This window comes from Phoenix dactylifera, chromosome 2, assembly GCF_051530095.1.
Source record: "Phoenix dactylifera cultivar Ajwa chromosome 2, Ajwa_hap1_PhDact_Kaust_v1.1, whole genome shotgun sequence".
In the NCBI taxonomy this organism is placed as follows: domain Eukaryota; kingdom Viridiplantae; phylum Streptophyta; class Magnoliopsida; order Arecales; family Arecaceae; genus Phoenix; species Phoenix dactylifera.
Window position 1 is genome coordinate 33,281,049 of NC_143191.1, and position 24,986 is coordinate 33,306,034.

Below are 24,986 nucleotides of genomic sequence, written 5' to 3' on the forward strand. Positions count from 1 at the left end.
TCGTCAATCGGTCGGACTCGGGAGTTGTGGTGGGACTGGCGATAGCCAGTCCAAGAATTTAAGGCGTTCCTTGCTTCTGCTCTTTCGGCCGCTCCCTCCCTCTCCCTGCCATGCCCTCCCTCGCTCTACCCTCTTCCTCTTCCCCCTTTTCACCTTACGTCCCTCGCCCATTCCCTCCCCCCATCTCTCTCCGGGGCCTCGGAGCCCTAGGGTTTTTCCGACCCACGGCTGCCGGAGCTTCCACGGCGAGGTTTCCTCTTGTCCCCTTCTCCGGGAACCCCCTGCGCTCCGGCTTCCCGACCAAGAAGCAGTTCTCCGACCCCGAGGACGAGGACGAAGACGACGATAACGACGACGAAGAGGCCGCGGAAGAGTACGAGGTTGATGGGTTCTTGGTGGAAACCTCGGAGGAGGACGAAGGAGAGAGGACTGCTCAGCTTGCGGCGGCGGCGGGGGCTACCCCTTCGCCTTGGTCCGAGGAGCACAAGTGGAAGAGGGTGGAGAGGCTGCTCGCCGAGGTGAGGGAGTTTGGTGAGGGAATCATCGATTTTGAGGAGCTCGCGAGCATATATGATTTCCTCATTGACAAATTTCAGGTTCGATTACTTGTTTTCTGAATATTAGAATTGTTTTCTTGGATCATGAGTTTGATGAACTGATGATGGTCCGTTTCTTGAAGTATTACAGAAATATGTGTTTTATGTAAATTGAGCAATAGAATAGTATAATTACCGCTCGAGAGTTATTCTTGAATTTTAAAATAACGAGCTTGGAGAATTAAGCTGTACAAAGAACGAACTAATTGTGTTTGTAGAAATTTTTGACCATGACTAATTCGTCATAGGAGTGTAATGCTGGAAAAGCATTTTTGTTGATGTATTCATATTCAAATTCGGAATGTGCCTGCATGATTATGATGGAACCTCGAGAGATCTTAGAAGGGTAAAATACAGAGCTTCGGAGAGGGTGGAACTTACCTTGCATTCTCATACAATCCATCACAAGATACGTCTAAATTAATAAACATATTCACAAGTCTTCCTTATCTTGCCATCTTGCAGGGGGCTGCGTACAAAACCAACAAGAGCAGGCCTAGGACAACTTGGTTACTCCTGAAACAAGTTACCCAATCCAGCAACGCAACTAGGAACTCTATGATACATGAAACCTTGAAACTCTATACAAATATTACTGCTCATCCCCTAGTTTAAATCAAACATTTTACATATATGGAGACAGTCTGATAGGATTTTTAGCTGTGCAACCTGCTTACTGATGCGAGGGTCAATAATCTGATGAAAAATTTATGAAGTGTTAAGTCTCTCTCTATATTCTTTGGCTTATTTACTTCACCATGTGCTTCTCATCGTAAGATATATTGGATATATGAAACAATGTGTAGTGTGAACCCAGGTTTTATTTTGAGAGCAACCAACCTCCTACTGGGCCTTATCATATTACTTTGGACTTTGAATTCCACTTAATGAATCCTTCTCCAGTCTCCGCACTACGTTCCTTTAAAGGGCCACATGGTAGATGAGGCATTGGGGGTGGTCTGGAATTTTCATCTTTCAGTATGTTTGGAGATTCATGGGTACTTTTTGCTCTCCCTTTCTCCCATATAGGCATCTTACCTGACAGAAGTCTATTAAAACTACTGAACGTTCTAGAGTTTGGGTCATACTAGTAATTGTGTTAAGTCTCTTACTTTTCCCTGATTAATAAGGTTTTCTGAGATCTTGTTATAACCTTGACCTTTGCTACCTCCCCATAAATCTCTATCTTGGCATCTAGTAATCAACAATTGCATGTTAAAAGAGTTGTATTCATATTGATGACCTATGTTATGGTATTAAGTACCATAGAGATATGGTATTGTGGTTCAATTAAAGTCTTTATAACTTAAGGTTTTGATGACATTAACTGTAAGCAAAAATTTTGTTCACAAACTGTACTGATTCCCTTTTCATCTTGCCAACCAATTCTTTTGCATTTTGTGTAGCGTTTGGCTATCCAAGCTTTTTTGAGAGGCTCATCTGTTGTAGTTTCTGCACCAACGAGCAGTGGGAAGACATTAATTGCAGAAGCTGCAGCGCTAGCTACAGTTGCTAGAGGAAGGCGGCTCTTTTACACAACTCCCTTGAAGGCTTTATCAAATCAGAAGTTTCGTGATTTTCGGTATTTGCATTGTCTTTCAGGCCCTGTTTTAAGTGGCCTATGTGCATGCCTAATATGTCGCTAGCTGGCAGGTTCATTCATCATGACATGATTGTGATCATTCAATCAGAAAATGCATGCAAGCAATGGCCTGCTTGAATTATGTTACCTTTTGGTTAAGGCATGTATTTTAGTTCTTGTAAGTGGCATGTGTTAGTCTGGGAGCACCATTCTAATACAGTGGCTGCATAATGCATCAAAACAAGGGAAAAAAAATACTTGTTCTATATGAGCTTTTGTATATTGAACAGAAGCTGGTCTCTAAGTCAAGCAACCAAAACTTTTAGCTTCTTGTTATATGTTATATACGCTTATCTGGAACCATATGCAAAATTACTGACAATTTTCTGGAACCTTTACTCATGGTAACAAAATTCAATTATAATTTTTAATTTAACTTCCTAAGGTCTTTTATTTCAGGTAGCTAGCTAGCCCCTTGTACATCTGTTCCTAGATAATTTTTACCTTCCCATGTTGGAGAAACAAGAGAAATTTAAACTGATTGCATGTCTCCAGTTTTTGACTTGTTTGGAGATCTGTTGATGGTCCAAATCCTGGCTCTGTTGCTGGGGTCAATGCTCATTGTACATGTGGTCTTTTCTAGGTCCAAAGAGATGCCAATTTAGATTGCTGGTTTGGAGGGTAACTTGACCAAACTTGGAAGTAATCTGAAAGCCAACATTATTAAACAAAAACAGCAAAACAGTGGAATTCTGCATTGTCAAGTTGATGAATTGACAAAACAACCAGAGAAGGAAAATGATTGATACATTGTAGGGAAACTTGTACAAAGAAGAGAGGGAGGAGAGGAGAAGACAGCGTTAGATGAAGGTAAAAAGATAAGTGGATGGAATTTAGAGGAGAAAAAGTTGTGGAGGCTAGGTAGGAAATCTTAGGTCCTTTTCTCCATAGGATAACTCGCTGTAAGAAGATGTGGATTCCAGCCCTTAATATGGATGTATGTCATTTAGCCCAAATTTGCCACTGATACATATTGAAATAAAGTCCATTTCCTCCTCCGTTACATCTGCTTCAGATTTGCTGCACACTTGCTTCATATTTTTCCTCAGCTACGAACGAATTTCATTTTTCATTTTCTTCTTTGACTTTTTTTTTGAATTTAATGGAATAAAATCTTGGTAAGCTTCAACTCATAGGATAACTCACTGTAAGCAGATGTGGATTCCATCCCTTAATATGGATTTATGTCATTTAGCCCTAATTTTGCCACTAATACATATAAAAATAAAGTCCATTTCCTCCTCTATTAGATATGCTTCAAATTTGCTGCACACTTGCTTCATATTTTTCCTCAGCTACAAATGAATTTCATTTTGCATTTCTTGTTTTTTTTTTGAATTTAAAGAAATAAAATTTTGGTAAGCTTCAACTCATTGCATCTTGAGACTTTGCTTTTTAGCTTTTACATAGTTACCATGGTTTTAGAATTGTGTCTTCTTGAAAGTAAAAGCCCCTTTCAAGAGTTGATTCCCCCCTCGACTACTAATGGTCCTTGTTCATTAGATTTCACAGGCTTGAGCAGGACCAAGCGGCACAAGTGATTAGGCCAAAGAATTTTGTGTTATCCATACGAGCTGGGGAGTCGGTTAGAAGAGGTGATGATAGATAGTGGGACTTGGGATGGTCCTAAATTTAATATTCATGATGAAATCATTGGTTGGTCTCTTTACTGTTGATGGGACATAGCAGATGGTGTTGTAGATTGACAAGCTAAAGAGCTGTGCCAGCACCAAACCTGAAGTTTTGCTCCCCAGAGTTCAGGTTTAACAGATATATGGTAGTGCAAGGTGCAGCAGACCATCTGCTAATATTCATTTGTCTAAGTACAGTATTCTGGACACAGCCAGGATGTGTTCTGGTGTCTGGTGCAACCTTGCCTGTCAATTGTTTCTTCTCTTCAACTGTGCCAAAAATTCTTCTTTGTATCACATCACATATAAAGATTGTGAAAACAATCAAATTTTATTTTGACATCTAAGATGCATAATAGCAGATTGTTTGCCGCTTATCTGCATAATCTAATATTTTCTTTCATATATGTTTTGATACCAAATATTGCTCAATTTTCCTGCAAATGTTTCAGTAGGACATTTGGTGAAAATAATGTTGGCCTTCTAACTGGAGATTCTGCTGTCAACAAAGATGCCCGGATACTAATCATGACAACAGAGATTTTGCGTAACATGCTGTACCAAAGGTACTTGGTTGAGGCTTTACTTCATGTTTTATGGGGTATGATGTAGCATCAATATGTGCTACATTAAAATCAAGAGATCAAGATGCCTGCTATATTTCTATATGTAGCAAAAATCTTGATCTGCATTATAATTATCATTTAGAATACAAGATCATTGGTGTAGAGAAAAATATGCTTTGAGCAATTCTTTTTTCAAGGAACCATAACATAATTGAAACATTAGAAGTTTAGAACGCCTCCTGCTGGTAGCTAAAATCAAGATTTGTGATATCTGCGATACATAAGGAAATGATGCAGCAGAAATATTGGCTTGGAATAATATTTGATGGATAACTGTTATATCATTTTTAGGACTTTGTTAGCTCAATTATTTCTGCCCCTACACTTTTATGAACAATATGATGATGTAAGTGCTTTCTTATTTCTATTTTTTCCAGTGTTGGTATGATTTCTACTGAGAGTAGGTTGTTTCGTGTTGATGTGATTGTTTTGGATGAAGTGCACTATCTTAGCGACATATCTCGGGGCACTGTTTGGGAAGAGATAGTATGTAAATATTTCATCCTTAGCTCACCTGTCATCAACTGTACTATTAATTATTGGAATAAACTGGCTAACCATCATTCAAATAATTCAGATTATATATTGTCCAAAGGAAGTCCAGCTTATATGTCTTTCAGCAACAGTTGCAAATCCTGACGAGTTGGCAGGTTGGATAGGGAAGGTAATGGATTTTTGTACAGTCAAATTCAGTTTGCCCTAATGGATAACTGATAGTAAGTTGGTGAAATAAGTTTTCCAATGTATGCTATACTTCTGTCCTATGTCTTGTTTGTGCTACAAAATATCTTTGACTCTTTGCTGAGATAAACTTCTCAATTGTTAAGTAATTAGCGAGTTAGTGTGCCATCTGGCTATGTTGGTAAAGTCACTAGTGTTGGATACCAATGACCTGGGCTTGATCCCAGCCTCACCCTGATTTTGGCTGGGCTTCCTCTTGTCTGTTCCCAAAGAAAAAAAATGTGATCAGTGAGTTTCAACCAATGTTCTACTTATGGCGTATTAATGACCTCAATATCCCATTATTCTCACCATTCTTGATTTCTATTGTCCGAAATTAGTTCTTGCTACAAGTTCTAAATATGAAAGAAATGGATTTTGCAAAGAGAAATTTTATTGCTCACCATTGAATAATGGTTAAAGGTTTTTCATTTCATTCCAAAACAGAAGACCTTATAAAATCTCAACAAGTCGTTTCTATTGATTTTCTTCTTTGCTTCTCAAGTACGCTTGATCAAGTATCTAGAGCAGTATGGCAAACCTTTGATGGCCAGACTGATTTGTGCCGATTATTAAAGAGGCATTTGATTCCAACTCTGGACATGATATGAGAGCTATGCTTGTAGATTTTTCACAACTGATGTATATGGAGACTATTAAATAGATAGGTAAATGGAGATACAGATAAATAGATATTTATGTTGTTCATTTAGTTGAGTATCTGCATGGCTAAAAAAACCAAAATGCCTAATTCCAGAAATCAATGATTTGCTCTGAATGGTCACAAAATGAACAAGTGTCAATGACAAATGAATCATGTTACTGATGTATCATTAGAACTTTTTGAGCTCTGCATTGTGGTCTATAGATGTTTCAAAAAGTGCAAACAGAAGGTCATGAGTGTGGATCCTCTATTTCTATACCCCACAATGACTACTGACACCAGAGTTCTAGTACTACCTGTTGTAGACATTTGAAGCATAGGTAAGAGGCCTGCATGGCATTTATACTTTCGTATAAAACATTTTTTTACTTTGTAGATAATTATTAACAGCGTTAGATTCTAAATTTAGATGGTCCACCATGTACTTTTATGTGAGAGGATTTTGGTTTGAGCTCACAATATACTAACAACCAAAACTCTCTCTCTCTATCTCTCTCTCGCATAAGCGTGTTTAAACAAGGCTAGATGGTTATGGTTACTTAAAGTTTAAGGGTAAGATGAGATCTGACAAGTTTGAGTAATTGAGTGATGAATATTGTTGCATCCTTTAGCCCTGAAATAAAAATGTCAATCTCAGCCTACTTCCATGATCTGATGGAGCTTACAGGTTAAATTGGCTCTTTTAGAACACCTGGTCACACCTTGCTGGAATATTGGATGTTTTACAACTTTACATTGGCATCGACCTGCTACATCACCCTTTTGAGACATTGCATGAATGTCGGGCTGGCATAAATGCTCTCTCTCCCTCTCTCTGTTACTCTCTTTTCCTTTATTCTGAATCTTCTTGCACATTTTCAGTTCGAAACTAATCTTTCACAAGTTGTAGCAGGGGCCTTCATGCAAGAACTACCATCTATATTAGTTGTGCTAGGAATGACTATTGTTAACCATGTAAATTAAGATGGAAGGAGGGAACCGTCGTGTTCGTAGAGAAAAGAAAAAAAAAACCAGTGTTGGTAACCTCCAAAACTTACCCATGGAATATGAATTTGTTAATTTTCAGAAGTTATTTCATACAACCGTCTGAAGAAATACTATATCTTGGTGAAAATGTTGTAAAGTTTCCCAGTTTTTATTAATTTATAGGTTTCCTATATTGAGCAATCTATATCAAAAAAAGCAACCCTGCTTTCTTATTCAGAAACCTTTCTCTTCTATTTAACAAAATGATGAAACTCTCAGCCAGTCAACCTGGAACAATGGCTTTACCTTATTTTCCTGTCTGTTACCATAAAACAATTCACTGTACCTTTTCTTCATCAACATTTCCACTTTGTGGAAATAGTCCCTGTTGTGGCTTGATCTAATCTATATGTTCAGTTATATCATGTAAACATGACATTGGAGGAACAATCTATCTTAAAATTTGTTCTTTTTCTTTTCATTTGTTTGGTAGTTTAACATTGTACGCATACTAATTAATCTCACTCTGATCTACTTTTTGTCATTTAATTTAGATTCATGGTAAGACTGAGTTGGTAACATCAACCAAACGACCAGTTCCACTGAATTGGCACTTCTCGCTGAAGAATTCACTGTCACCACTTCTTGATGATAAAGGAACCAGAATGAATAGGTAATTCTTTCATTCTTTCAATACTTTCATCCCATGTCCATGTGATATCCCTGCAAACCTGGGAAAGACCAGGGAGAGTAAAGGCAGGGATAGGGATATGTTGCCCTGGTTGGAGATGGCTGCCTATCATATAGTTAATAGTTCCGAAATTTTTGGCATACTGGATCCTTTTTGAAGGTAAATTCTGATATTCAGTTTGAGGAACAAGTAGCCTCCTTCAACTGCACACTTCTCTCTCTCTCTCTCTCTCTCTCTCTCTCTCTCTCTCTCTCTCTCTGTGTTCTTCCTTCCCTCACCTCTAGTGTACTAAGACTTCCTCTCAGTTTTAGGGGCCCTACATGTATTGTAGAGTTTGGTATATAGACAGCCTTGGTACATTTCAGTATCTCTTGCTAAGATGTTGCCCTGGTTGGAGATGGCTGCCTATCATATAGTTAATAGTTCCAAAATTTTTGGCATACTGCATCCTTTTTGAAGGTAAATTCTGATATTCAGTTTGAGGAACGAGTAGCCTCCTTCAACTGCACGCTTCTCTCTCTCTCTCTCTCTCTCTCTGTGTGTGTGTGTGTGTGTGTGTGTGTGTGTTCTTCCTTCCCTCACCTCTAGTGTACTAAGACTTCCTCTCAGTTTGAGGGGCCCTACATGTATTGTAGAGTTTGGCATATAGACAGCCTTGGTACATTTCAGTATCTCTTGCTAAGATGTCCGTGATAGATGTATATAGTTATTCTAAATTGCATTGAACTTTGTTTCTTATTTTAGTCTTATATCTCACCATATGCTGATATTTAACTTAATCTTTGCTGAATTGTGATTATGTCATGCCATCAACTTGTTCCCATGTTATTTTGAAGCTTTTTCCATTATATATATGTATATTTGTGTGTGCGCACAAACAGTACAGCTTGAATACTTATTCCAAGACAAGGTATTCTTGGTCCTAAGTCCATTTTTTCCTTTTTCTTGTGTTGTAATATGATTTTGAAGTTACATTAAATTGAAGAATATGAGGATAGAGAAAAATTGATTTCTCCTTAATCCAGCATCAGGCTGCTAGCTGAACAAGGAGAAGAATCAAAGGGAGGGAAAAAGGAATCTTGAACAAGAGAAACTTTAAATGAATTGCATGGAAAAATGCATCTGTCAGTTAATGTTATTTCAAGAATGCAACACCATTATCCAATGCATCCACAATTACCAAAACAAGATCCTAATATGTGGGTGGATTGACTAAAATTTTGCATGTTAAAAGACTGTAGAGTTAAGAAGATGAGGGAGAACAGGTCCCATCTAGCGCTGGTGTTACAATTAGCATATTTATAAAAAGGTATGATCTTACTTCCATTAATCAAGACTAAGACTGCAGAAAAAATGCTATAACTAGATGATCTCTTTTTTCCCCACCCATTCTAGGACTATATACAGTTAAACCCTATCTATTTGCAATTTAAATTATAATTATCTGGAGTGTTTTGAAAGTTGATGTGACTTATAAGTCGTGATTAAACCACAAATCATAATTTATATTTCCATTTCTAGGATATTATTTTGAGTAAGGGAATGGTGCACAACTAGAAAAGAGATTATTTCTTCATGATTTGATTGTACTGTAGTCTAAAGGAGATATTGAAAGGTAGTTTATGTTCTAAAAAATTTTCAAGTTAATTGTTTGTTCAGATGATAGTTTTGGAAGAAAGTTAAACTCTAGTCTATTTGTAACGTGAACTTTGTAACAGAATTTGATTTCAAATTTAGATTATTTAACACTTTGTTTTAAATTAGGTTAGGAGGGTAATTAAACAAGCAGAAAGGAAAATAGAAAATGGTTCCAAATCATGTGAGGACTTGTCTAGCTGTGGGTTAAGTTCCACATTGGGTGTCTTGAGTACTTAAGCAGGCCAAGGACCCCAATCGATGACCTTCTGGTGAGCCTTCTTTTTGGGTGAGTTCTTGGATCATTATAAATGGTATGCAGCAACCCAATCTATGACTCTGTGGCTTGAGATACTGCAGGACAGGCCTTTTGGCGTCAACGATGAGTCAGCTGTGGTGTTTGTACTAAAGCTTTCCCTTGGCAAAAAGATCAGGGTTTGGGGGGGGGGAATATATGAGTATCTGTTGAAGTGCATTGAGTTCCATATTAAATGTGTGTTGAGAAGGTCTTGGGTACTTAAGCAAGCCAAGGACCCCAAGCAATAACCTTTTGGCTTGCGGGTTGTTATAGGAAAATATAAAATTCCAAGAAATGGGTGGAGAAATTTGAAAGAAGAGGAACCAAATTACAGAACTTTTATTTATAGAGAAAGAAGCTTCTAGGTTGTGGGTTGTGCGTAATGGCATATATGGTACAAGGGGAGAATGCATGGCAAGACAAATAACCAATAACCGTGTCTATATAAAAAAGGAAGGCCACACTCAGTTATGCCCTCAATAACCTAGGGTCCTAAGAGGGGCAAGCTACGGACAAACCTAATCTTTGACATTTTTCACACAAAATGCTTGCCAGCCCGAGCCTTTACCATTGCACTAGGCAATGGCCTCCTTAACCATGTCTAACTATAAAAATAACATTTTTATGTATCCTTAGGCTTGATTCTGGGCTGATATTTTATTCTTGGAAAACTTGCAACATTTAAAACACTAGTGGCATAACCTATTGATGAGTACAGCTACATTTTCATATCTTTGGATGAGTTTGATCTGACTGATTGGTGGTTTGGCATAAAATACAGTTCCTCATGGGTATAGTCTCTAGTCTCTACACTAAGTGAAAGGGAGGCTGGTCCAAAGAGTGGATCTAAGGAGAAAGGTTTCAATCTTATCTCCACCAAGAAAACAGCCTATTTGTTTCCAAACTTACATTCTACCATCATAACTAATCTACTTGGTATTTTGCACGTAAATACTTGGTATTTTGCATGTAAATCTCCCTCTTTTTTATCAGTTATATTATTTGCAAGGACATCCAACTCCAACTTATAAAGGAAAAAAAAAGATGAAAACGCCACTAAAAGATGGCCATCTTGTATTTTCAAGAGTAAGTAGTGTGAAATGTTCCTTTTATATTTTGAAGTATCAGTTTATGAATATAAACAAAACTGAGTTTGAGCCCATCCTGTAATAATTTATTTGGGTGCTCACAATTTCACATATATTGACTGAAAATGTTCTCCTTGTTATTCAAGCAACTAACTGCAATTACTGTTGAAACTCTTTCGGTTCATAAAAATAAAAAAAACACTTAATTAGATCCTTTCTTCATAATAACTTAGCAATGTGATATCTGTTTGTATACCAGTTGTCATTGTCTTGTTAAATTATATGCCAGGTCATGCATCTGGTTAGCATATCAAACAGATTTAGCTGATCCAGTTGCTTGTGAAATTATTGTGTTAGGTGAATTAAAATAACTTTTCTGTTCATTTTTCTGTAAAGTCCGAATTGAAGCTTAGCTGATTATTCCTGTCTGTGATAACGCAGGAAGCTGTCACTTAAGCATTTACAACCGACTGCCCCAAGAATAGAACCATCCAATGGAAACAAAACAAGGAAGAATAAAATGGGTAAAGTTCAGCAAGGTTTTGGTGTTGCTAGTATATCAAAGCAGACACCATTGTCAAAGAATGATATAAACTCTATACGCCGTTCGCAAGTATAATCTTTATTTTACTTGGATTACCCTTTCTTTTTTAGAATTTTTAGTTTTTCTTTTTAAGTTTGACTGTTGCTTGCAAGGAGTTATAGTCAGTGTAACATTTGCTCAAATTTATTTAAACAAGCAGTGAGGAATATGCTTATTTTCTGTTCCCATGTTTTTATGGTTCAGGTTCCCCAGATCAGAGATACCTTGTGGCACCTTAGGGAGAGGGATATGCTTCCTGCAATTTGGTTTATATTTAGCAGAAGAGGATGTGATGCTGCTGTCCAGTATCTTGAGGATTGCAAGCTTTTAGATGAGTGTGAGGCTAGTGAAGTTGAGCTGGAATTTAAGAGATTCCGTATGCAATATCCTGATGCTGTCAGAGAGGTTGCTGTACAAGGTCTTTTGCAGGGAGTTGCTGCACATCATGCTGGTTGCTTGCCACTATGGAAGTCATTTATTGAAGAGTTATTTCAGCGTGGCCTTGTTAAAGTTGTCTTTGCAACTGAAACTCTTGCTGCTGGAATCAACATGCCTGCTCGAACAGCTATAATCTCTTCTCTCACCAAGAGGACAGAAGCAGGACGAACACTTTTAAGCCCAAATGAGCTATTCCAAATGGCAGGGCGTGCTGGACGGAGAGGTATTGATGAAGTGGGCCATGTTGTTCTTGTTCAGACTCCCTATGAAGGAGCTGAAGAGTGCTGTGAGCTTCTCTTTGCTGGGCTTGAACCTCTTGTCTCACAATTTACTGCTTCATATGGAATGGTTTTGAATCTCCTTGCTGTATGTATAATATCTATATGTTCCCTGCTACAAATATACCAGTTCTTCATGCTTTTTTGTATATAATGTGTTGTTCAACTTTTCACAGGGTGTAAAACTCACTCGTAAACCAAAAGAGCCAGATGCCATGAAAGCTTTACATTCTGGGCGAACTTTAGAAGAAGCTAGGAAACTGGTGGAGCAAAGTTTTGGCAATTATGTTGGTAATAATGTCATGCTTGCTGCCAAAGAAGAGCTTAAGAAGATACAGCAAGAAATTGAATTGCTTTCTTCGGAAATAAGTGATGATGCAATTGATAGAAAGTGCCAAGAGCAGTTATCCATGACAGAATATGCTGAGATTTCTAATCTGCAGGAGGAATTAAGGGTAACCTTGTTTTTGCCATTTGGTTTTCTAATTTCACTGCTTATGAATACCAGTTCAGAATAAATGTATATAAGACATCATTTAGGTTATTTCAATTTGAAATAAATATTACATAAATATATCATCAAAACAAAAACTGGATTGGTCGATTCCAGATTTGATCTCCCTATTTACTAATCCTGTTACAACTCCAATTGCTTAGTTAAATTGCCATCGATCTGCATCTTGGATCAAGTGCCTTCAATGGTGAGACTTCCTCCCCCTTCCCTTTGTCTGTTCTATTGGCAATTTGGCATCACTTGAAACGCTGTTTCCTGAAGTTTGCATGATTATTTCATATTTTTCTGTCAACTGGCTGACAGTACCCTCTTCAAAGTTGATGAGTTGGCAGTTTGTCCTTGTAAATCATCTTTCTTTCAATATTATGCATTCCTAAACTCCAATTGATATTTGACTAATGATAGTATAATGCTCATAACGACAACATGTCACAGTGATGTTTTTAACATATATGACAGAATATTAATGATGACTGTGATGTATAACTGCATGGTAATAACCATGTTATTGACATCATCACCACTTCAAGAGCCTGATACAGGATACTTTATTTTGACTAATGCAAGGTGTTTTTCATGGATTTGATTTTCAGCTGAAAAACCGAAACTGAAACTTGTGAGTGGCAGTTTGAAACTTTGAGTGAATTCAAAATCAGGTTTAGCCCTCTAGCTTCAGCTGAAACTGACTTAGAGCCAAATATAGACAGTTTATGCTTGTCATTTCCTCATTTCTTCGAGTTAAAATAAGCACTTTCTCAAGATTAAAGTTGAATCTGCGGGTTCTAAAAAGCTCTGGAAGCAATATGATGTTGGGTCCTAAAAAATTTAAATTTATTTTTCAAATTTAATAAAGTTTTATGTTTTAACTATTCTGCTGCACAAATCTCAGTCTTGTAGTTTGTCATGTGTTAGGTTGTTATTTAATAGTACAATGACATATCAAACTATAAGATAATGTAAAAGTTATTTTAATCTTTTATTTGAAATTGTTAGTTTTTAAATGTTTCATCAAAAAGCCATCGAATTAATATACCTCAAGGTCCCAAACAAGGACGGCGGAACCGGTACCAGGCATCGTACCACTTGCTCGGCAGGACGAGTCGGTACGGGCCCACGTCGTGCCGTGTTGTGTTCGTACCAGCACATCTTCTACGGCAGGGGAGAGGGAGAATGAAAGAGGGAAAAAAAAGAGAGAGGGCAGGGGAGGGAGGGAGAAAGAGGGCGGCTGGCCGGCCGAAGCTGGGGAGACACGGAGGTGGGGATCCGCCTCCGTGTCTCCCTGACCTCCGCCTCCCCGCGGAGGCTCCTCGGTTGGCCTCTGTTGCTTCCTCTTCGTTCGAAACAAGGCCCGGAGGCGGAGCCCCGCCTCTCTCTCCCTGACCTCCGCCTCCCTGCGGAGGCTCCTCGGTCGGCCTCTCTTGCTTCCTCTCCCTCTCCCTCTCCCTCCCTTCCCCGCGCTCTCTCTCTTTTTTCCTCTTCTCCTTCTTCCCCTCTGGCGAGCCGTCTCGGTATCAATGGTGGAATCGTCCCGCTGCCGATACGGCCTGGGACACCCCAAACTAGGTGGTTCGGGACGGTTTCATAGACCCTGGGACTCCCAAACAACATGATGCATATAAAATGTTTGATAATTTCTGACTTATTTTTTTAAGTTTTTATTCTTTATTTTTGATTCTTTTTTAATTTTTTTGACTGAACATACAAAACTAGAGTGGAATAACTGAGATAATTGAAGCATATTTGACTTGGCCAAAACTGAAACCCAAAACAAGTCTGCGGGCCTTCGTATTCATTGTCCATCCAAAGGTTCACAAATGTGTTGCCTTTTGCTTTAAGAATCTTGTTTTTTGGATTTCCTGATTTTACTATAACATGCCTATATGAAATAGCTAATCTTTCCTTTGATTCCTTTTTTTATCCATTCATTTTTTTTTCATTGCTAATTCTATGAATTTTGCTGTATTTACAGTATGTTGAATGAATTTGAACTTTTGAGTGAAATCAAGCTAGGGCTGGTAACTCACTTTCAAATTTTCATTAAAACTGCATGCGTAATACTTCAGGCAGAGAAACGACTGCGAACTGAACTCAGACGAAAGATGGAACTTAAGCGAATGGCTGCATGGAAACCAGTATTGCAAGATTTTGAAAATGACCACCTTTCATTTATGTGTTTGCAATATAAAGATAAGGAAGCGGTTCAGCACATGGTCCCTGCTGTTTACATTGGAAAGCTCCAGTCCTTTTCTGCTCCAAAGATCATGAATATGGTGAGTCCTTTTCTGTTTACAACATTAGAAATTATAGTCACTCTGCCCGCAATTACCAAAAGTTGCAGATATTTCTTTCTTTCCATACTAAATTAAAGTATAATAGAAAACTATCGACCTTTCTTCTTGAGTGCTCATGTGAAGATAACATTGGCATCAGGGTTTTTAAAAAAGGTATGAAAAATGAAACATGTTAAAAGTAAATCAGAGTAAGAAAAGTGAAAGATCACTTTAAAGATACTCCAATTGGAGCCTGGATTTCTTGAAGGGAAATCAAGGGAAAAACCTTGTAAAGAAAAGAACTAAGTTCTGTCCAGAAAAGTTGTTGTAGATTAATTCTATTGTATTCCTTACATGTCCCTTACAAATCCTTTATATAGACTCCTAAGCAGTCACCTTAATAATGGACTTACATTGGAAATAAAAAGTATTTACTCTAGTCAGCCTAGAAGACACCAACATTAAATACATTCAATTTAGAAGACCAGACACTACATTTTCTATACCTTTCACAGAGAACAAGACTGAATTACTAACTGACTTCCAACTTCCAAGAGCATTAATTTGACTCCAGATTTCTGCTGTAGAACTGATTTAGACAAGTAACAATGACACTAACCCATGATTTTTTTTTTATATTTTTATATTCCCACACCAATACTATTTGCATCACATGTTATGTTATCTAGCAATTCAGAACTAAACCAGTGATCCTAGAAGAGAGACTTTCACAGTTCAGTCAGGTTGTAGCAGAATTTGAGATGATTCCTTTCAATTATTTTGTTGGTTGAAATTTCCTTTCTTGGTTATGCAAATCTTATCTTAAGAACATAATTGTTCAGGTGTGAAACTTACATTGTCCCAGAAAATTTGTTTTTGGTTTTTGAGTAATGGTGATTTGTCGTTTTTTTAATTTATTTTATTTTCTATTTACTTGTAAATGTGCTAATGATATCAGTCTGCTCTCCTTGTGTATATTGCAAGATCATCTATGCCAACATCTCCTCTTTTTTTTCTTTTGGTGTCCTTTTAACTACATTGAACTTTTTCTGTAACTTGCTTTTGCTATTCTCAAACATGCTTTTAAACAATTTTAAGAAATTGTTGGTTCCAAGGAGTAGGTATTATCTGCTTGTGCCATGCTGGTGCAGTACTGGCATAGTTCATGCTCTGCTAATGCTTGGCACAAACTGGCATAGCACATGTATTGGCACATATACGTTAGCATCAACTTGGCATGCAGTTGTGCTGTGTGCTGGTAGGACTGTGAAACAAATGAGCTGTTTATGGGGTGCTCATGTTCAGCTTTCAGCTTCATACATGCCCATTGATTATTAAATGAGTTGAATAAGAGCTAGGATTTTGAGCGAGCAAGCGAGCGAGAGAGAGATCCGAATACAAGCTAGTCTAGGCTTGCTTATATACTGCTGAATATGGCTCAAAATATAAATAAATAATAAATATATTTACTTACCCATGTACCATTTGTAAATACTTTTATATTTATTTTAATACCAAAATGTTTTTGGATTAAGTGTTAACCTTAACTGTCAGATAGTATCCAACAGCTGCAATGTTTACTTACTATATCACAATTGCAGCCATCAGATAAGATATTGTTTAGATCAAGGGAAGAAAGCCTCTGGATCCTGTTCCCAATCTATCACTTCTCAAACCCTTGACAGTGACTGCAGTAGCAGTTCCACCTCCAAGCTCTAATATGTTGGATTTCTGCCTCCTTCAACCTCTGTTTCCTTCTCCATCACCTGAAACTTGCTTCTAATCTCAATCTTGTCTCATCCACCTACATTGTCACTGCCACATTTTCCATGAAATCTCCTTCACCACCATCTTGAGTATCCGAGGCAGGCTGTCAGCTCTACTTTTGCCCTCTTTACGTCTGTCATCCAGGCCTTAAGGTCCCATATCCTCTGCCAAGGTCTGATCTAGTAGAAAAGCTCCTTTGTTCGGTGCCTCACAAAGATCTTGCCCATATAAGCATCAGCCATTGTGGCATCTTTTGGTCATGAACTTTGCTGGCCTCCCATCCCCATTATTTGTGGGGGAGAGAGAAGTAAAGGAGGTGGATAGTTTTGAGAAGAAACCTAAGTTTGAACCTAAGCCAAGGTCAAGCTGTTTCTGCATAAAGGAGCAAAGGCCGAGTTGAGCTGAGAGCTGATTCTTCTCAGGCTGACCATGAGGAGATCTGTGCTGAAGGCTAGCTTACTCACGTTTGGCTTGTTTACAACCTTACATGCTGGTGAGGCACTGGGCACAGTTTGACTGTGCCAGTGCCTAGTCCTATACTTGGTCAGTTTCCAAGGTTAATCTTGTTATAATTTTATGGTGTTTCGAAAAACAAAGCTTATAATATTGCTTTGCATTCTTTTTTTGCAAGAAGTGTGTTAGCTAGTTGGCAGGTTTTATATTTTGGAGGAATGAGATTGTCTGTTCAAGTCCTATTTTATAGGATTCTGCTGGAAAAAATTGGCAATTGATGCTCTTGCACATGCTCCTACATTAAAATTAATGGGGATTTTATCAATGCATCCTGCATGCAAATCTGCATCATCGCCAAGTTACCTTTTCTAATTGCACTATGAGATGACCAAGGTGGAAAGAGACGAGCCAAGAATGTTGGACTTCTTTCATATGAACTCCTTTGCCAGCTCAACTGCAATCGGTTTTGCCTTCCTAACAATAGGCTGAAAACAAATGTTTGGGCATCTATATTTTTCATTATGAACTGCTTGATATTTACCGCCTCCGTGGAAGAGTGATAAATTATTTATCCATATAATGATACTCATGTTACTATTTACCCTATCTGCTGGTGCTTCTATTTTAGATATGGATCATCAAGTTCGATATCTACACTTTAATCTTACTACATAGATATCAAATTCTTTTCTGTGATGTATGATCATCTAATGGTGTTGTGGAAGTTTATCAATTTCATCTGCAATAGGCACTTAAATGCTTGATACCATCAGCACTTTTATGTTGATTTCTATATTGAGTTTTTCTTTTTGTTTGGTCTCATTGCATCTCAGTTGGCCTTTTCCTTTTGAAATCAATTTTTAGTTCTCATATAGTGATGGATACACAGGTTCAGTCAGGTCATTCTGTTGCTGACACTACAGAGATTGATTCTGGAGGTGTGAGGGACCAAAATGATAGCGAGCCAGCTTATTATGTGGCTCTAAGTTCTGATAACTCGTGGTATCTCTTTACAGAAAAATGGGTAAGAATGGTATACAAGACAGGTTTGCCCAATGCCTCTTTAGTTGATGGTGATCTACTACCCCGAGAAACATTGAGGGCACTTCTCATGAAAGAAGAGTTGCAATGGGAAAAGCTTGCAGGTTCTGAATTCGGATCCTTATGGTGCATGGAAGGATCTCTAGATACATGGTCATGGAGTCTCAATGTTCCGATATTGAGTAGCCTTTCAGAAGATGACGAGGTTTATATCCATTTTTGCGTTAAATCTCATTATTTCTTTATTCCAAATAAAGATAATTGGTGATGTTTAAAGTGATTGATTATATATTCAAAGATTAACTGCAGACTCCGAATGCTTGGAGACAGCCCAAACAAGCTATAGTTTTTCATAATAGTAAAGAAATTAGTGTTTCTTAAAGTTTCTCGTTTTCATTTGATATGACTTATGATTTATTATAAGCTACCCAAGGTCTTGTGGTAATTGGAACAACTTTATTATGTCATAAATGGTGATAAAATTTGAATTTTAATGATAAATAGACTTTCTTAAAATTTCTCTTATATAAGTCACCGAGGGCTTTTGTTTTCTCACTCTATTTTAGAATAATCACCTAATCTTTTAGTCTATGAACTATTCAAGTTTGATATGTTTTGGATGTTGCTGATTATCTAGATTTTTATAGATCACTACCTTTTTGTGGAGATTCAGATAAGAATAAATCGAGAAAGATTTGAGCTCTATCTTTGATACTTAGAGAGCTTCCTTATTTGTTGTTTCTAGGTTAGACATTGGTCCCAGGCATATCAAGATGCTGTGGAATGTTACAGGGAGCAAAGAGGCAAAGTTTCACGTCTGAAGAAAAAGTTAACAAATACCAAAGGATTCAAAGAGTTTAAAAAAATCATAGATATGACAAACTATACAAAAGAAAAGATTGAACTCTTGGAGGCTAGATCCAGACGTTTAACTAGGCGAATAGAGCAGATTGAACCAACAGGTTGGAAGGAGTTTCTACAGGTATATCAGCTTATTAACTCTTTGCTTTATTGAATACTGAGTTTGTTGTTTATTATCATTGAAACTCAAATTCATGTAACGAAGGCAAATGCACTATTTCTGGCTGCAACTTGCTTCCAGCACTAGTATCTTCTACATATCAATCAATTTTTTGCAGATATGAGGCAGTTGGGGTTCGAAAACAGAGATCAAAGACTCTGTCCTTGCTTCTTGATTGTTTCATATTGAGGGATTGAAAATCATCCTAGTGACATACTAGTATCTGTACTTTTGTTTAGTGGGTAGCTTCTAAAATGTGTTTAAGTCTTTGCGTGCCTATATATATATATATTTTTTCCAATTCATTTGCAACAACAATCTAGCACATAATGGTTGTGTCAGATATAAGATGTATGATGTATCCATTACTAATATGTGTTGGACTTTCTGGCTAAGTCTGACTTCCATAAGAAATACAACCTCTTCAAGACTCCGAAGTCACTCACATAGTTGCATAATGAGCCACATCAAACTTCAACTGACGTTTGGACATCATGGTTGACAAAGGACTGTATGGGTTGATGGCTGCCCTTCTAGGTGTTGGATTCAAAATTGCCCTTCCACAAGCATCTAGGTGCTCAATGAAAACCAGAATGAATTTAATCTTAAATCATCCAATTTGATTTTAGTTCAGTTCTCACTTGTTATAGAACATAGTTGATGGTTATTATTATCTGGAATTAAAATTTGCTTTGGCAAATGAGTTTGTTTTCTTGGTTCTCTTTATATATGATTTCTAATACTGCATTACTGTTTGTATTATGTATCAGATCAGCCAAGTAATACAAGAAGTGAGAGCATTAGATATCAACACTCATGTGATATACCCTTTAGGTGAAACGGCAGCAGCAATCCGAGGGGAAAATGAACTCTGGCTTGCTATGGTCCTTAGAAATAAGGTCTTGTTAGATCTAAAACCTTCACAACTTGCAGCAGTGTGTGGAAGTCTAGTATCAGAAGGAATTAAAATTCGGCCCTGGAAGAGCAACAGGTATTTTTTTCTGTGCAAAACAAAGCTGAATTGATATTGACTTTCTTTGAGGAGCATGCTTTGTTACATTTAGCATTATGTATTGACAGAAACCCTTAAGTTTCATTATTGAGGTGCAACAATAACTCAGATTTTTTGCAGCAGCTCATGTCATAAAGAATACAAGGCTCAATAGGAAGGTAAATGAATGACAAGATGGTGAGAGTATATAACAAAGATAGAAAGATGTCTAAGGCTTGGATTAGGAAAATCCACGAAGGATATATCGCTTGGGTAGAGGTTGAATATTAGGGATAATCAGTGGCATGCTTTGACAATTGAGGACCCCAAGAAGAGGGATAATAATGCATGAAGCTTTGATCCATAAGAGAACACCAAAAAGGCCCAGGGAAAAGCCTTTTGCATTTATCAATTGGAAAGGAGATAAGAAATAAAGCAAAGCAAGTACAAAAGGTGACTGGACAATAAAAATAACTAGTATACATAAAAGAGCCGCAAGAAGGTAGTCTGGCAAAACAAGATTTATACTCCCACGGGATCATGATAACCTTTTCTTCATCCTTGATGAGAGTTAATGATGGTTGAACGATAATGTAGGTCACAAATTGTCAGGCCAAAAAGAAAAGTTCCAACAACTGAAAACATAAACACCTTCCATCCAACTAATTAAAAAGCTCTTGTAATGTCTGAATAGTGGGAAGACAACCATGTACAATCTTGAGACCAGGGGTTACAAGCTTTCAGCAGTCAGATATATTACAGGGCCAAATTTCATCATGATTTCCGAGAGAAATTCTTTTGCCAGGAGAAAAGAAAAGAAAGCTAGTTAATTAGTTCCAGATCCATTTCTCATGTACTAGAATAATGAAATGAAACTTAGCAATAATCTGCAATAAGCCACCTTCTGGAAAAGTTTGCCCTCAAATACATTAACATCTCCATTTCAAGGAGAAAAACAAAAATGATCATATGCTGACTTGTTGATAATAATTGTTTTGTGATTTTATGTACTTTCTTAAGGGAACAGAGTCATTCATATTTTACATTGTGTATCTGATGTGAATGCTTCCTGCTTGCATGAACTTTAGTCTAATTGTGGTTGATAATTTGAAGAGTACTCATATATTATCATGTTATTAAGCCTGACTATACATCCATGTTTGCAGCTATATATATGAAGCATCTTCTGTTGTAATTGATGTTATCAACCATTTGGAGGAGCAGAGAAACTCTCTTATACAGATACAAGGGAAGTATGGGGTAAAGGTTGGTAAAGAATTTACAATCATTTTTTTTCTTCTTATCACATTTGAGTTAGTTCTTAAAATCTATTAATTTCTTATCCTTTCTGATCATATTTTACAGATACTTTGTGAATTAGACAGCCAATTTTCTGGAATGGTTGAAGCTTGGGCCTCTGGTTTAACTTGGAGAGAAATAACGATGGACTGTGCTATGGATGAGGGAGATCTGGCTCGACTTTTAAGACGTACCATTGATTTACTAGCTCAGGTATGAATATTTTGTTGAAGTTTTCTTTGTGTTTTGATTTTTCAAATTTCCAAGTCAGTTATTTATATATGTAATGACAGGATAGCTGAAATTTACTGGCATTTCAATATATTATTAGTTTTTGATCAAACCGTTCAAATTTCATATAAACTTTTGAGCCGGTAATTATGATGTTGGACCCATTCATAATCTTTTCCTCTCATGATAGGAAGTCAATTATGTTGATGCCTCATTTTCTGATGTTTGATGATCCTAATTACCAGGGTAGTTCCATGCAAGGCCTTAATTACATATATGATGCTGAATCAGTCCATAATGTCAGAGCAAAATTTATAAAAAGTTTCTTTGAGATCACTAGAATTGTCACAGAGTGACAGAACACACCAACTTTCCATTCATCAAAGCCAGATTCTGATATCATCAGAATCTTCACAAATCATACTACTTCCAAGAACCTTCTTAAAAACCTCGAGTCACACCTGAATCATACTGTGTCTAAATGTGCAAATCCCCTCCTGGCTTTTTAAGAAAACAAAAAGCTCTACAGGAAGAACAGATTCGATCCCAGCAACCAGATCTGCTGTAGGAACCCAATCAGATGGCAAGTCCAAGAAACTAATGCAACATATCCACGCACTTTTGGACTTTTAGATTGTCAGCGCTTTTGGATTTTTAGATTGTATCATCATCGCCGCCGCTGCCGCCGCCACTATCATCATCATCCATGCCCCTGTGCATACAGATTTTCATGTATTCACTCTGTTAAATTTACAAACTACATAAGTTATTCTCATAAAATAAGTGTGGCTGCATCCTTATCATCATCTCCCTCTTCATTTGTTGGCATAACCTGACATTGGATTATAACATAGAAATCGTGCTCTCATATGTTATAGCATATATAATGAGAAAGCCCTGAGGCCAGCTTCATATGGCCAGCCTCCAAGGCCTGAAGCTGCAACACTCAAGTTTTACACTCAAGTTTTTCCCTCGAGCTCCTGGTTCTGCATTTCTTTCTGTTTCTCACGAGTACATCTCACCTAGAAGGAGAAAAGAGGGGGAGAAAGAAGACCGGAGGGAGTGGGAGTATATAGCTCACATGCCCTAGCACCCAACTCCCTTTGGGCTTCTCTAGCAAGTGTTCTTTTCCCACCCTCCCTCCAACTCCCTATGGCAAATCACCTTATTTTCTCTTGCCCTCAAGCCCAGGAGGGTAAGGGTAAGAATCCCTGCTCTAATTGGCAAAGATTAAAGCGTCATGAATCGTGCCCATGCTGATTAAGGTTACATGTACCATGTCACAATATATGGAATCTTGGCATGCACCAGGACCAAAAAGACGCTCATAAAAGGCAAGCTAAGGTACACTACATGATTCAATGTTTTATTTAAACATAATCTAAATTGCTATATAGACATGTTTAACACAAATAAGGATTTATGAACTGATGATCAGAAATCTAGGATCAAAAATAATTCTAAATGTCTGTCTTGGTTGATATTTAAAATGTGCGCTAACTATTTTAAGTTTTTTCATCATAAAGTTAACATGACAAAAGTATGTTTATGTATTAGCAATACAAATAAACTCATAATTCATGATAAAATTTATGGCAGATTTGTATCTAGTTTACATCAACAGAGTTGTAAGTAGCACGGACATTTAAAAGTATTTTTGGTTGCTTATACCATGAAATTGTAGGAAGATTATATAAATCAAGATATCTTAGTTCTAACCTCTATAGGATGACAATGTTTGTGGTTAGTGTGTTCGGTGCAGAAATTTGGCGTTCAAATCCTCAAGGAAAACAAGGCAACAAAGCATATACAAACGACCAATATACCTACTTGAGATTTTGGATTTATACATCTTAAAACATATATATAACAAAGCTTTGGATTTTACTACGCAAAGGCATTTATCTTCCATAAAAAACCTCAGCTGTACCAAAACCACATCAACTCCAATAAAGTTTAAAATCCACTTGTACAGAGGTCTGAGGGAAATGTGAAAATTGTACACCCTGATCAGGTGCTGTCCAGCTGCTGCTTATGATCCAGTGACATGTTTTTAAACAATCCTCTTTTAATTTCTTAGTCATCACAATTTGCTTGCCTTTATTATATGCATTACTCTCTGACTTTCGAATTATTTGTACAATCTTTTCCAGATTCCAAAATTGCCTGATATCGATCCACTGCTCCAGAACAATGCGTTACTTGCATCCAATGTCATGGACCGTGCGCCAATAAATGAGCTTGCTGGATGAACTGCATAGTGCATATGCTGCAAATGATATATTAATGTTCTATATATTCTTGGTGCTTTTGTATGTTATACTGTATATAAAAATCTTGCATACCTTAGATAAAGCAGCCAAATTCCTTGTTTCTTTTAGAGCCCAAGGGAGTGTTGGTAGGTTAAAGGGTGCAGTCCTTTTTCTCCACATTCACCATTTTTCCTATATGTTTACAAGTAGGACTCAGAGAAATCAAAATGACAAATATTTTCAGTCTCACTCTGTGTGTGTGTTTGTGTGTTTGGGGAGCTACCATTTCTTGCAACTGCAGTAACAAATCAGCATTCACCTTTCTCATTTTCCAGCTACTGTTGGCAAACGGAAATCTTGATTATGAGCTGTATTTTGTCTGCATTTTACGTTTATTTGCTAGTTCCTTGTAAGAAAAAAGAAATGCAGCTAATATCTGCTCTCAATCACTAGTATCATGCTTGAATCTGTTAAATGAATTCGACTGAATTACCATCATATTCCAAAGGATATACATTTCTTCCATCTCAAAAATAACTCAGACAGGAGATACAAATATCCACATCCACATTCATACCGCATGTTAAGAATGGCACGAATGACCTTTTGGTTATTCCTTCTCACTCTGTTTGCAAGCGAATCTATCTATTGCCGAGGTTTTCTCCTGCGTCAGCCTTTTTGTCGGACATTGGTCACAGCCTCGGGAATTGGAGTATTCTAGAAGAGCAAGCAGGAGAAGGAAATGAGCTCAACTGCCATGGTAGTAGGAGGTAACTCCTGATTGCAACTGACCATCGAGAACTATGAATGAGAAAATATTGCCCTACGTTAATATTTTTGAGGAAATGCTATGACTTCTATAGATGTTATCAAGAAGTATATACATGTCAGTGCAAAATCAATAGTGATTGCATCCAGGTATAAAATTAAGACCCGCAACCAATGGATATGATGATGTCAGAGCACAGAAAACAAAGCTGGCGGATGATCCTCCATCCACGTACCCTTCCAATAGCAGGCCGTTGAAGAGTTAACAGCTACTTCAAGGCAATGACCGAATGCCATGCAGCATAAAGTTCTTGGTGCTGTCCGATATTTAGAGCGAAGAAGCTGACTCAGGGTCTCCAACACTGCTATTTTCTTTTCTTTTTCTGGTGCCCCCATAGCTGCAACCAAAAATGGCATCTAACCATGACATGAGGAGGTCTAAGAAACCAAGTCTATAAAGCAGCCAGCCTGAGGTACACGGTGTTCCTAGCACCATTCAGTTTTTACATACCGAAAGAAAGCG

The 24,986-nt window shown here is 37.5% G+C and overlaps 1 protein-coding gene across 4 annotated transcripts; it reads left to right on the plus strand.

Annotated features, from left to right (window-relative positions):
- The first annotated feature begins 7 nt into the window (after positions 1–7).
- On the plus strand, positions 8–23,944 carry EMB25 (DEAD/DEAH box helicase). 4 transcript variants are annotated; one of them, XM_088715985.2, is made up of 16 exons: positions 8–596; positions 2,003–2,178; positions 4,322–4,435; positions 4,873–4,981; positions 5,073–5,159; positions 7,400–7,518; positions 10,999–11,170; positions 11,345–11,944; positions 12,033–12,311; positions 14,434–14,640; positions 17,750–18,106; positions 18,647–18,883; positions 19,693–19,913; positions 21,080–21,179; positions 21,279–21,425; positions 23,597–23,944. In XM_088715985.2, exons 1-16 carry the CDS (start codon positions 111–113, stop codon positions 23,693–23,695), a joined length of 3,510 nt encoding a protein of 1,169 aa, XP_088572111.2. In that variant the 5' UTR covers positions 8–110; the 3' UTR covers positions 23,696–23,944. The 4 variants fall into 4 exon arrangements, with proteins under 4 accessions (XP_088572111.2, XP_088572112.2, XP_088572114.2 ...); XM_088715988.2 differs by lacking the exon at positions 8–596 and adding an exon at positions 3,742–3,833 and having other exon boundaries at positions 2,037–2,178; XM_088715989.2 differs by lacking the exons at positions 8–596; positions 2,003–2,178 and adding an exon at positions 3,904–4,025.
- Positions 23,945–24,986: the final 1,042 nt, after the last annotated feature.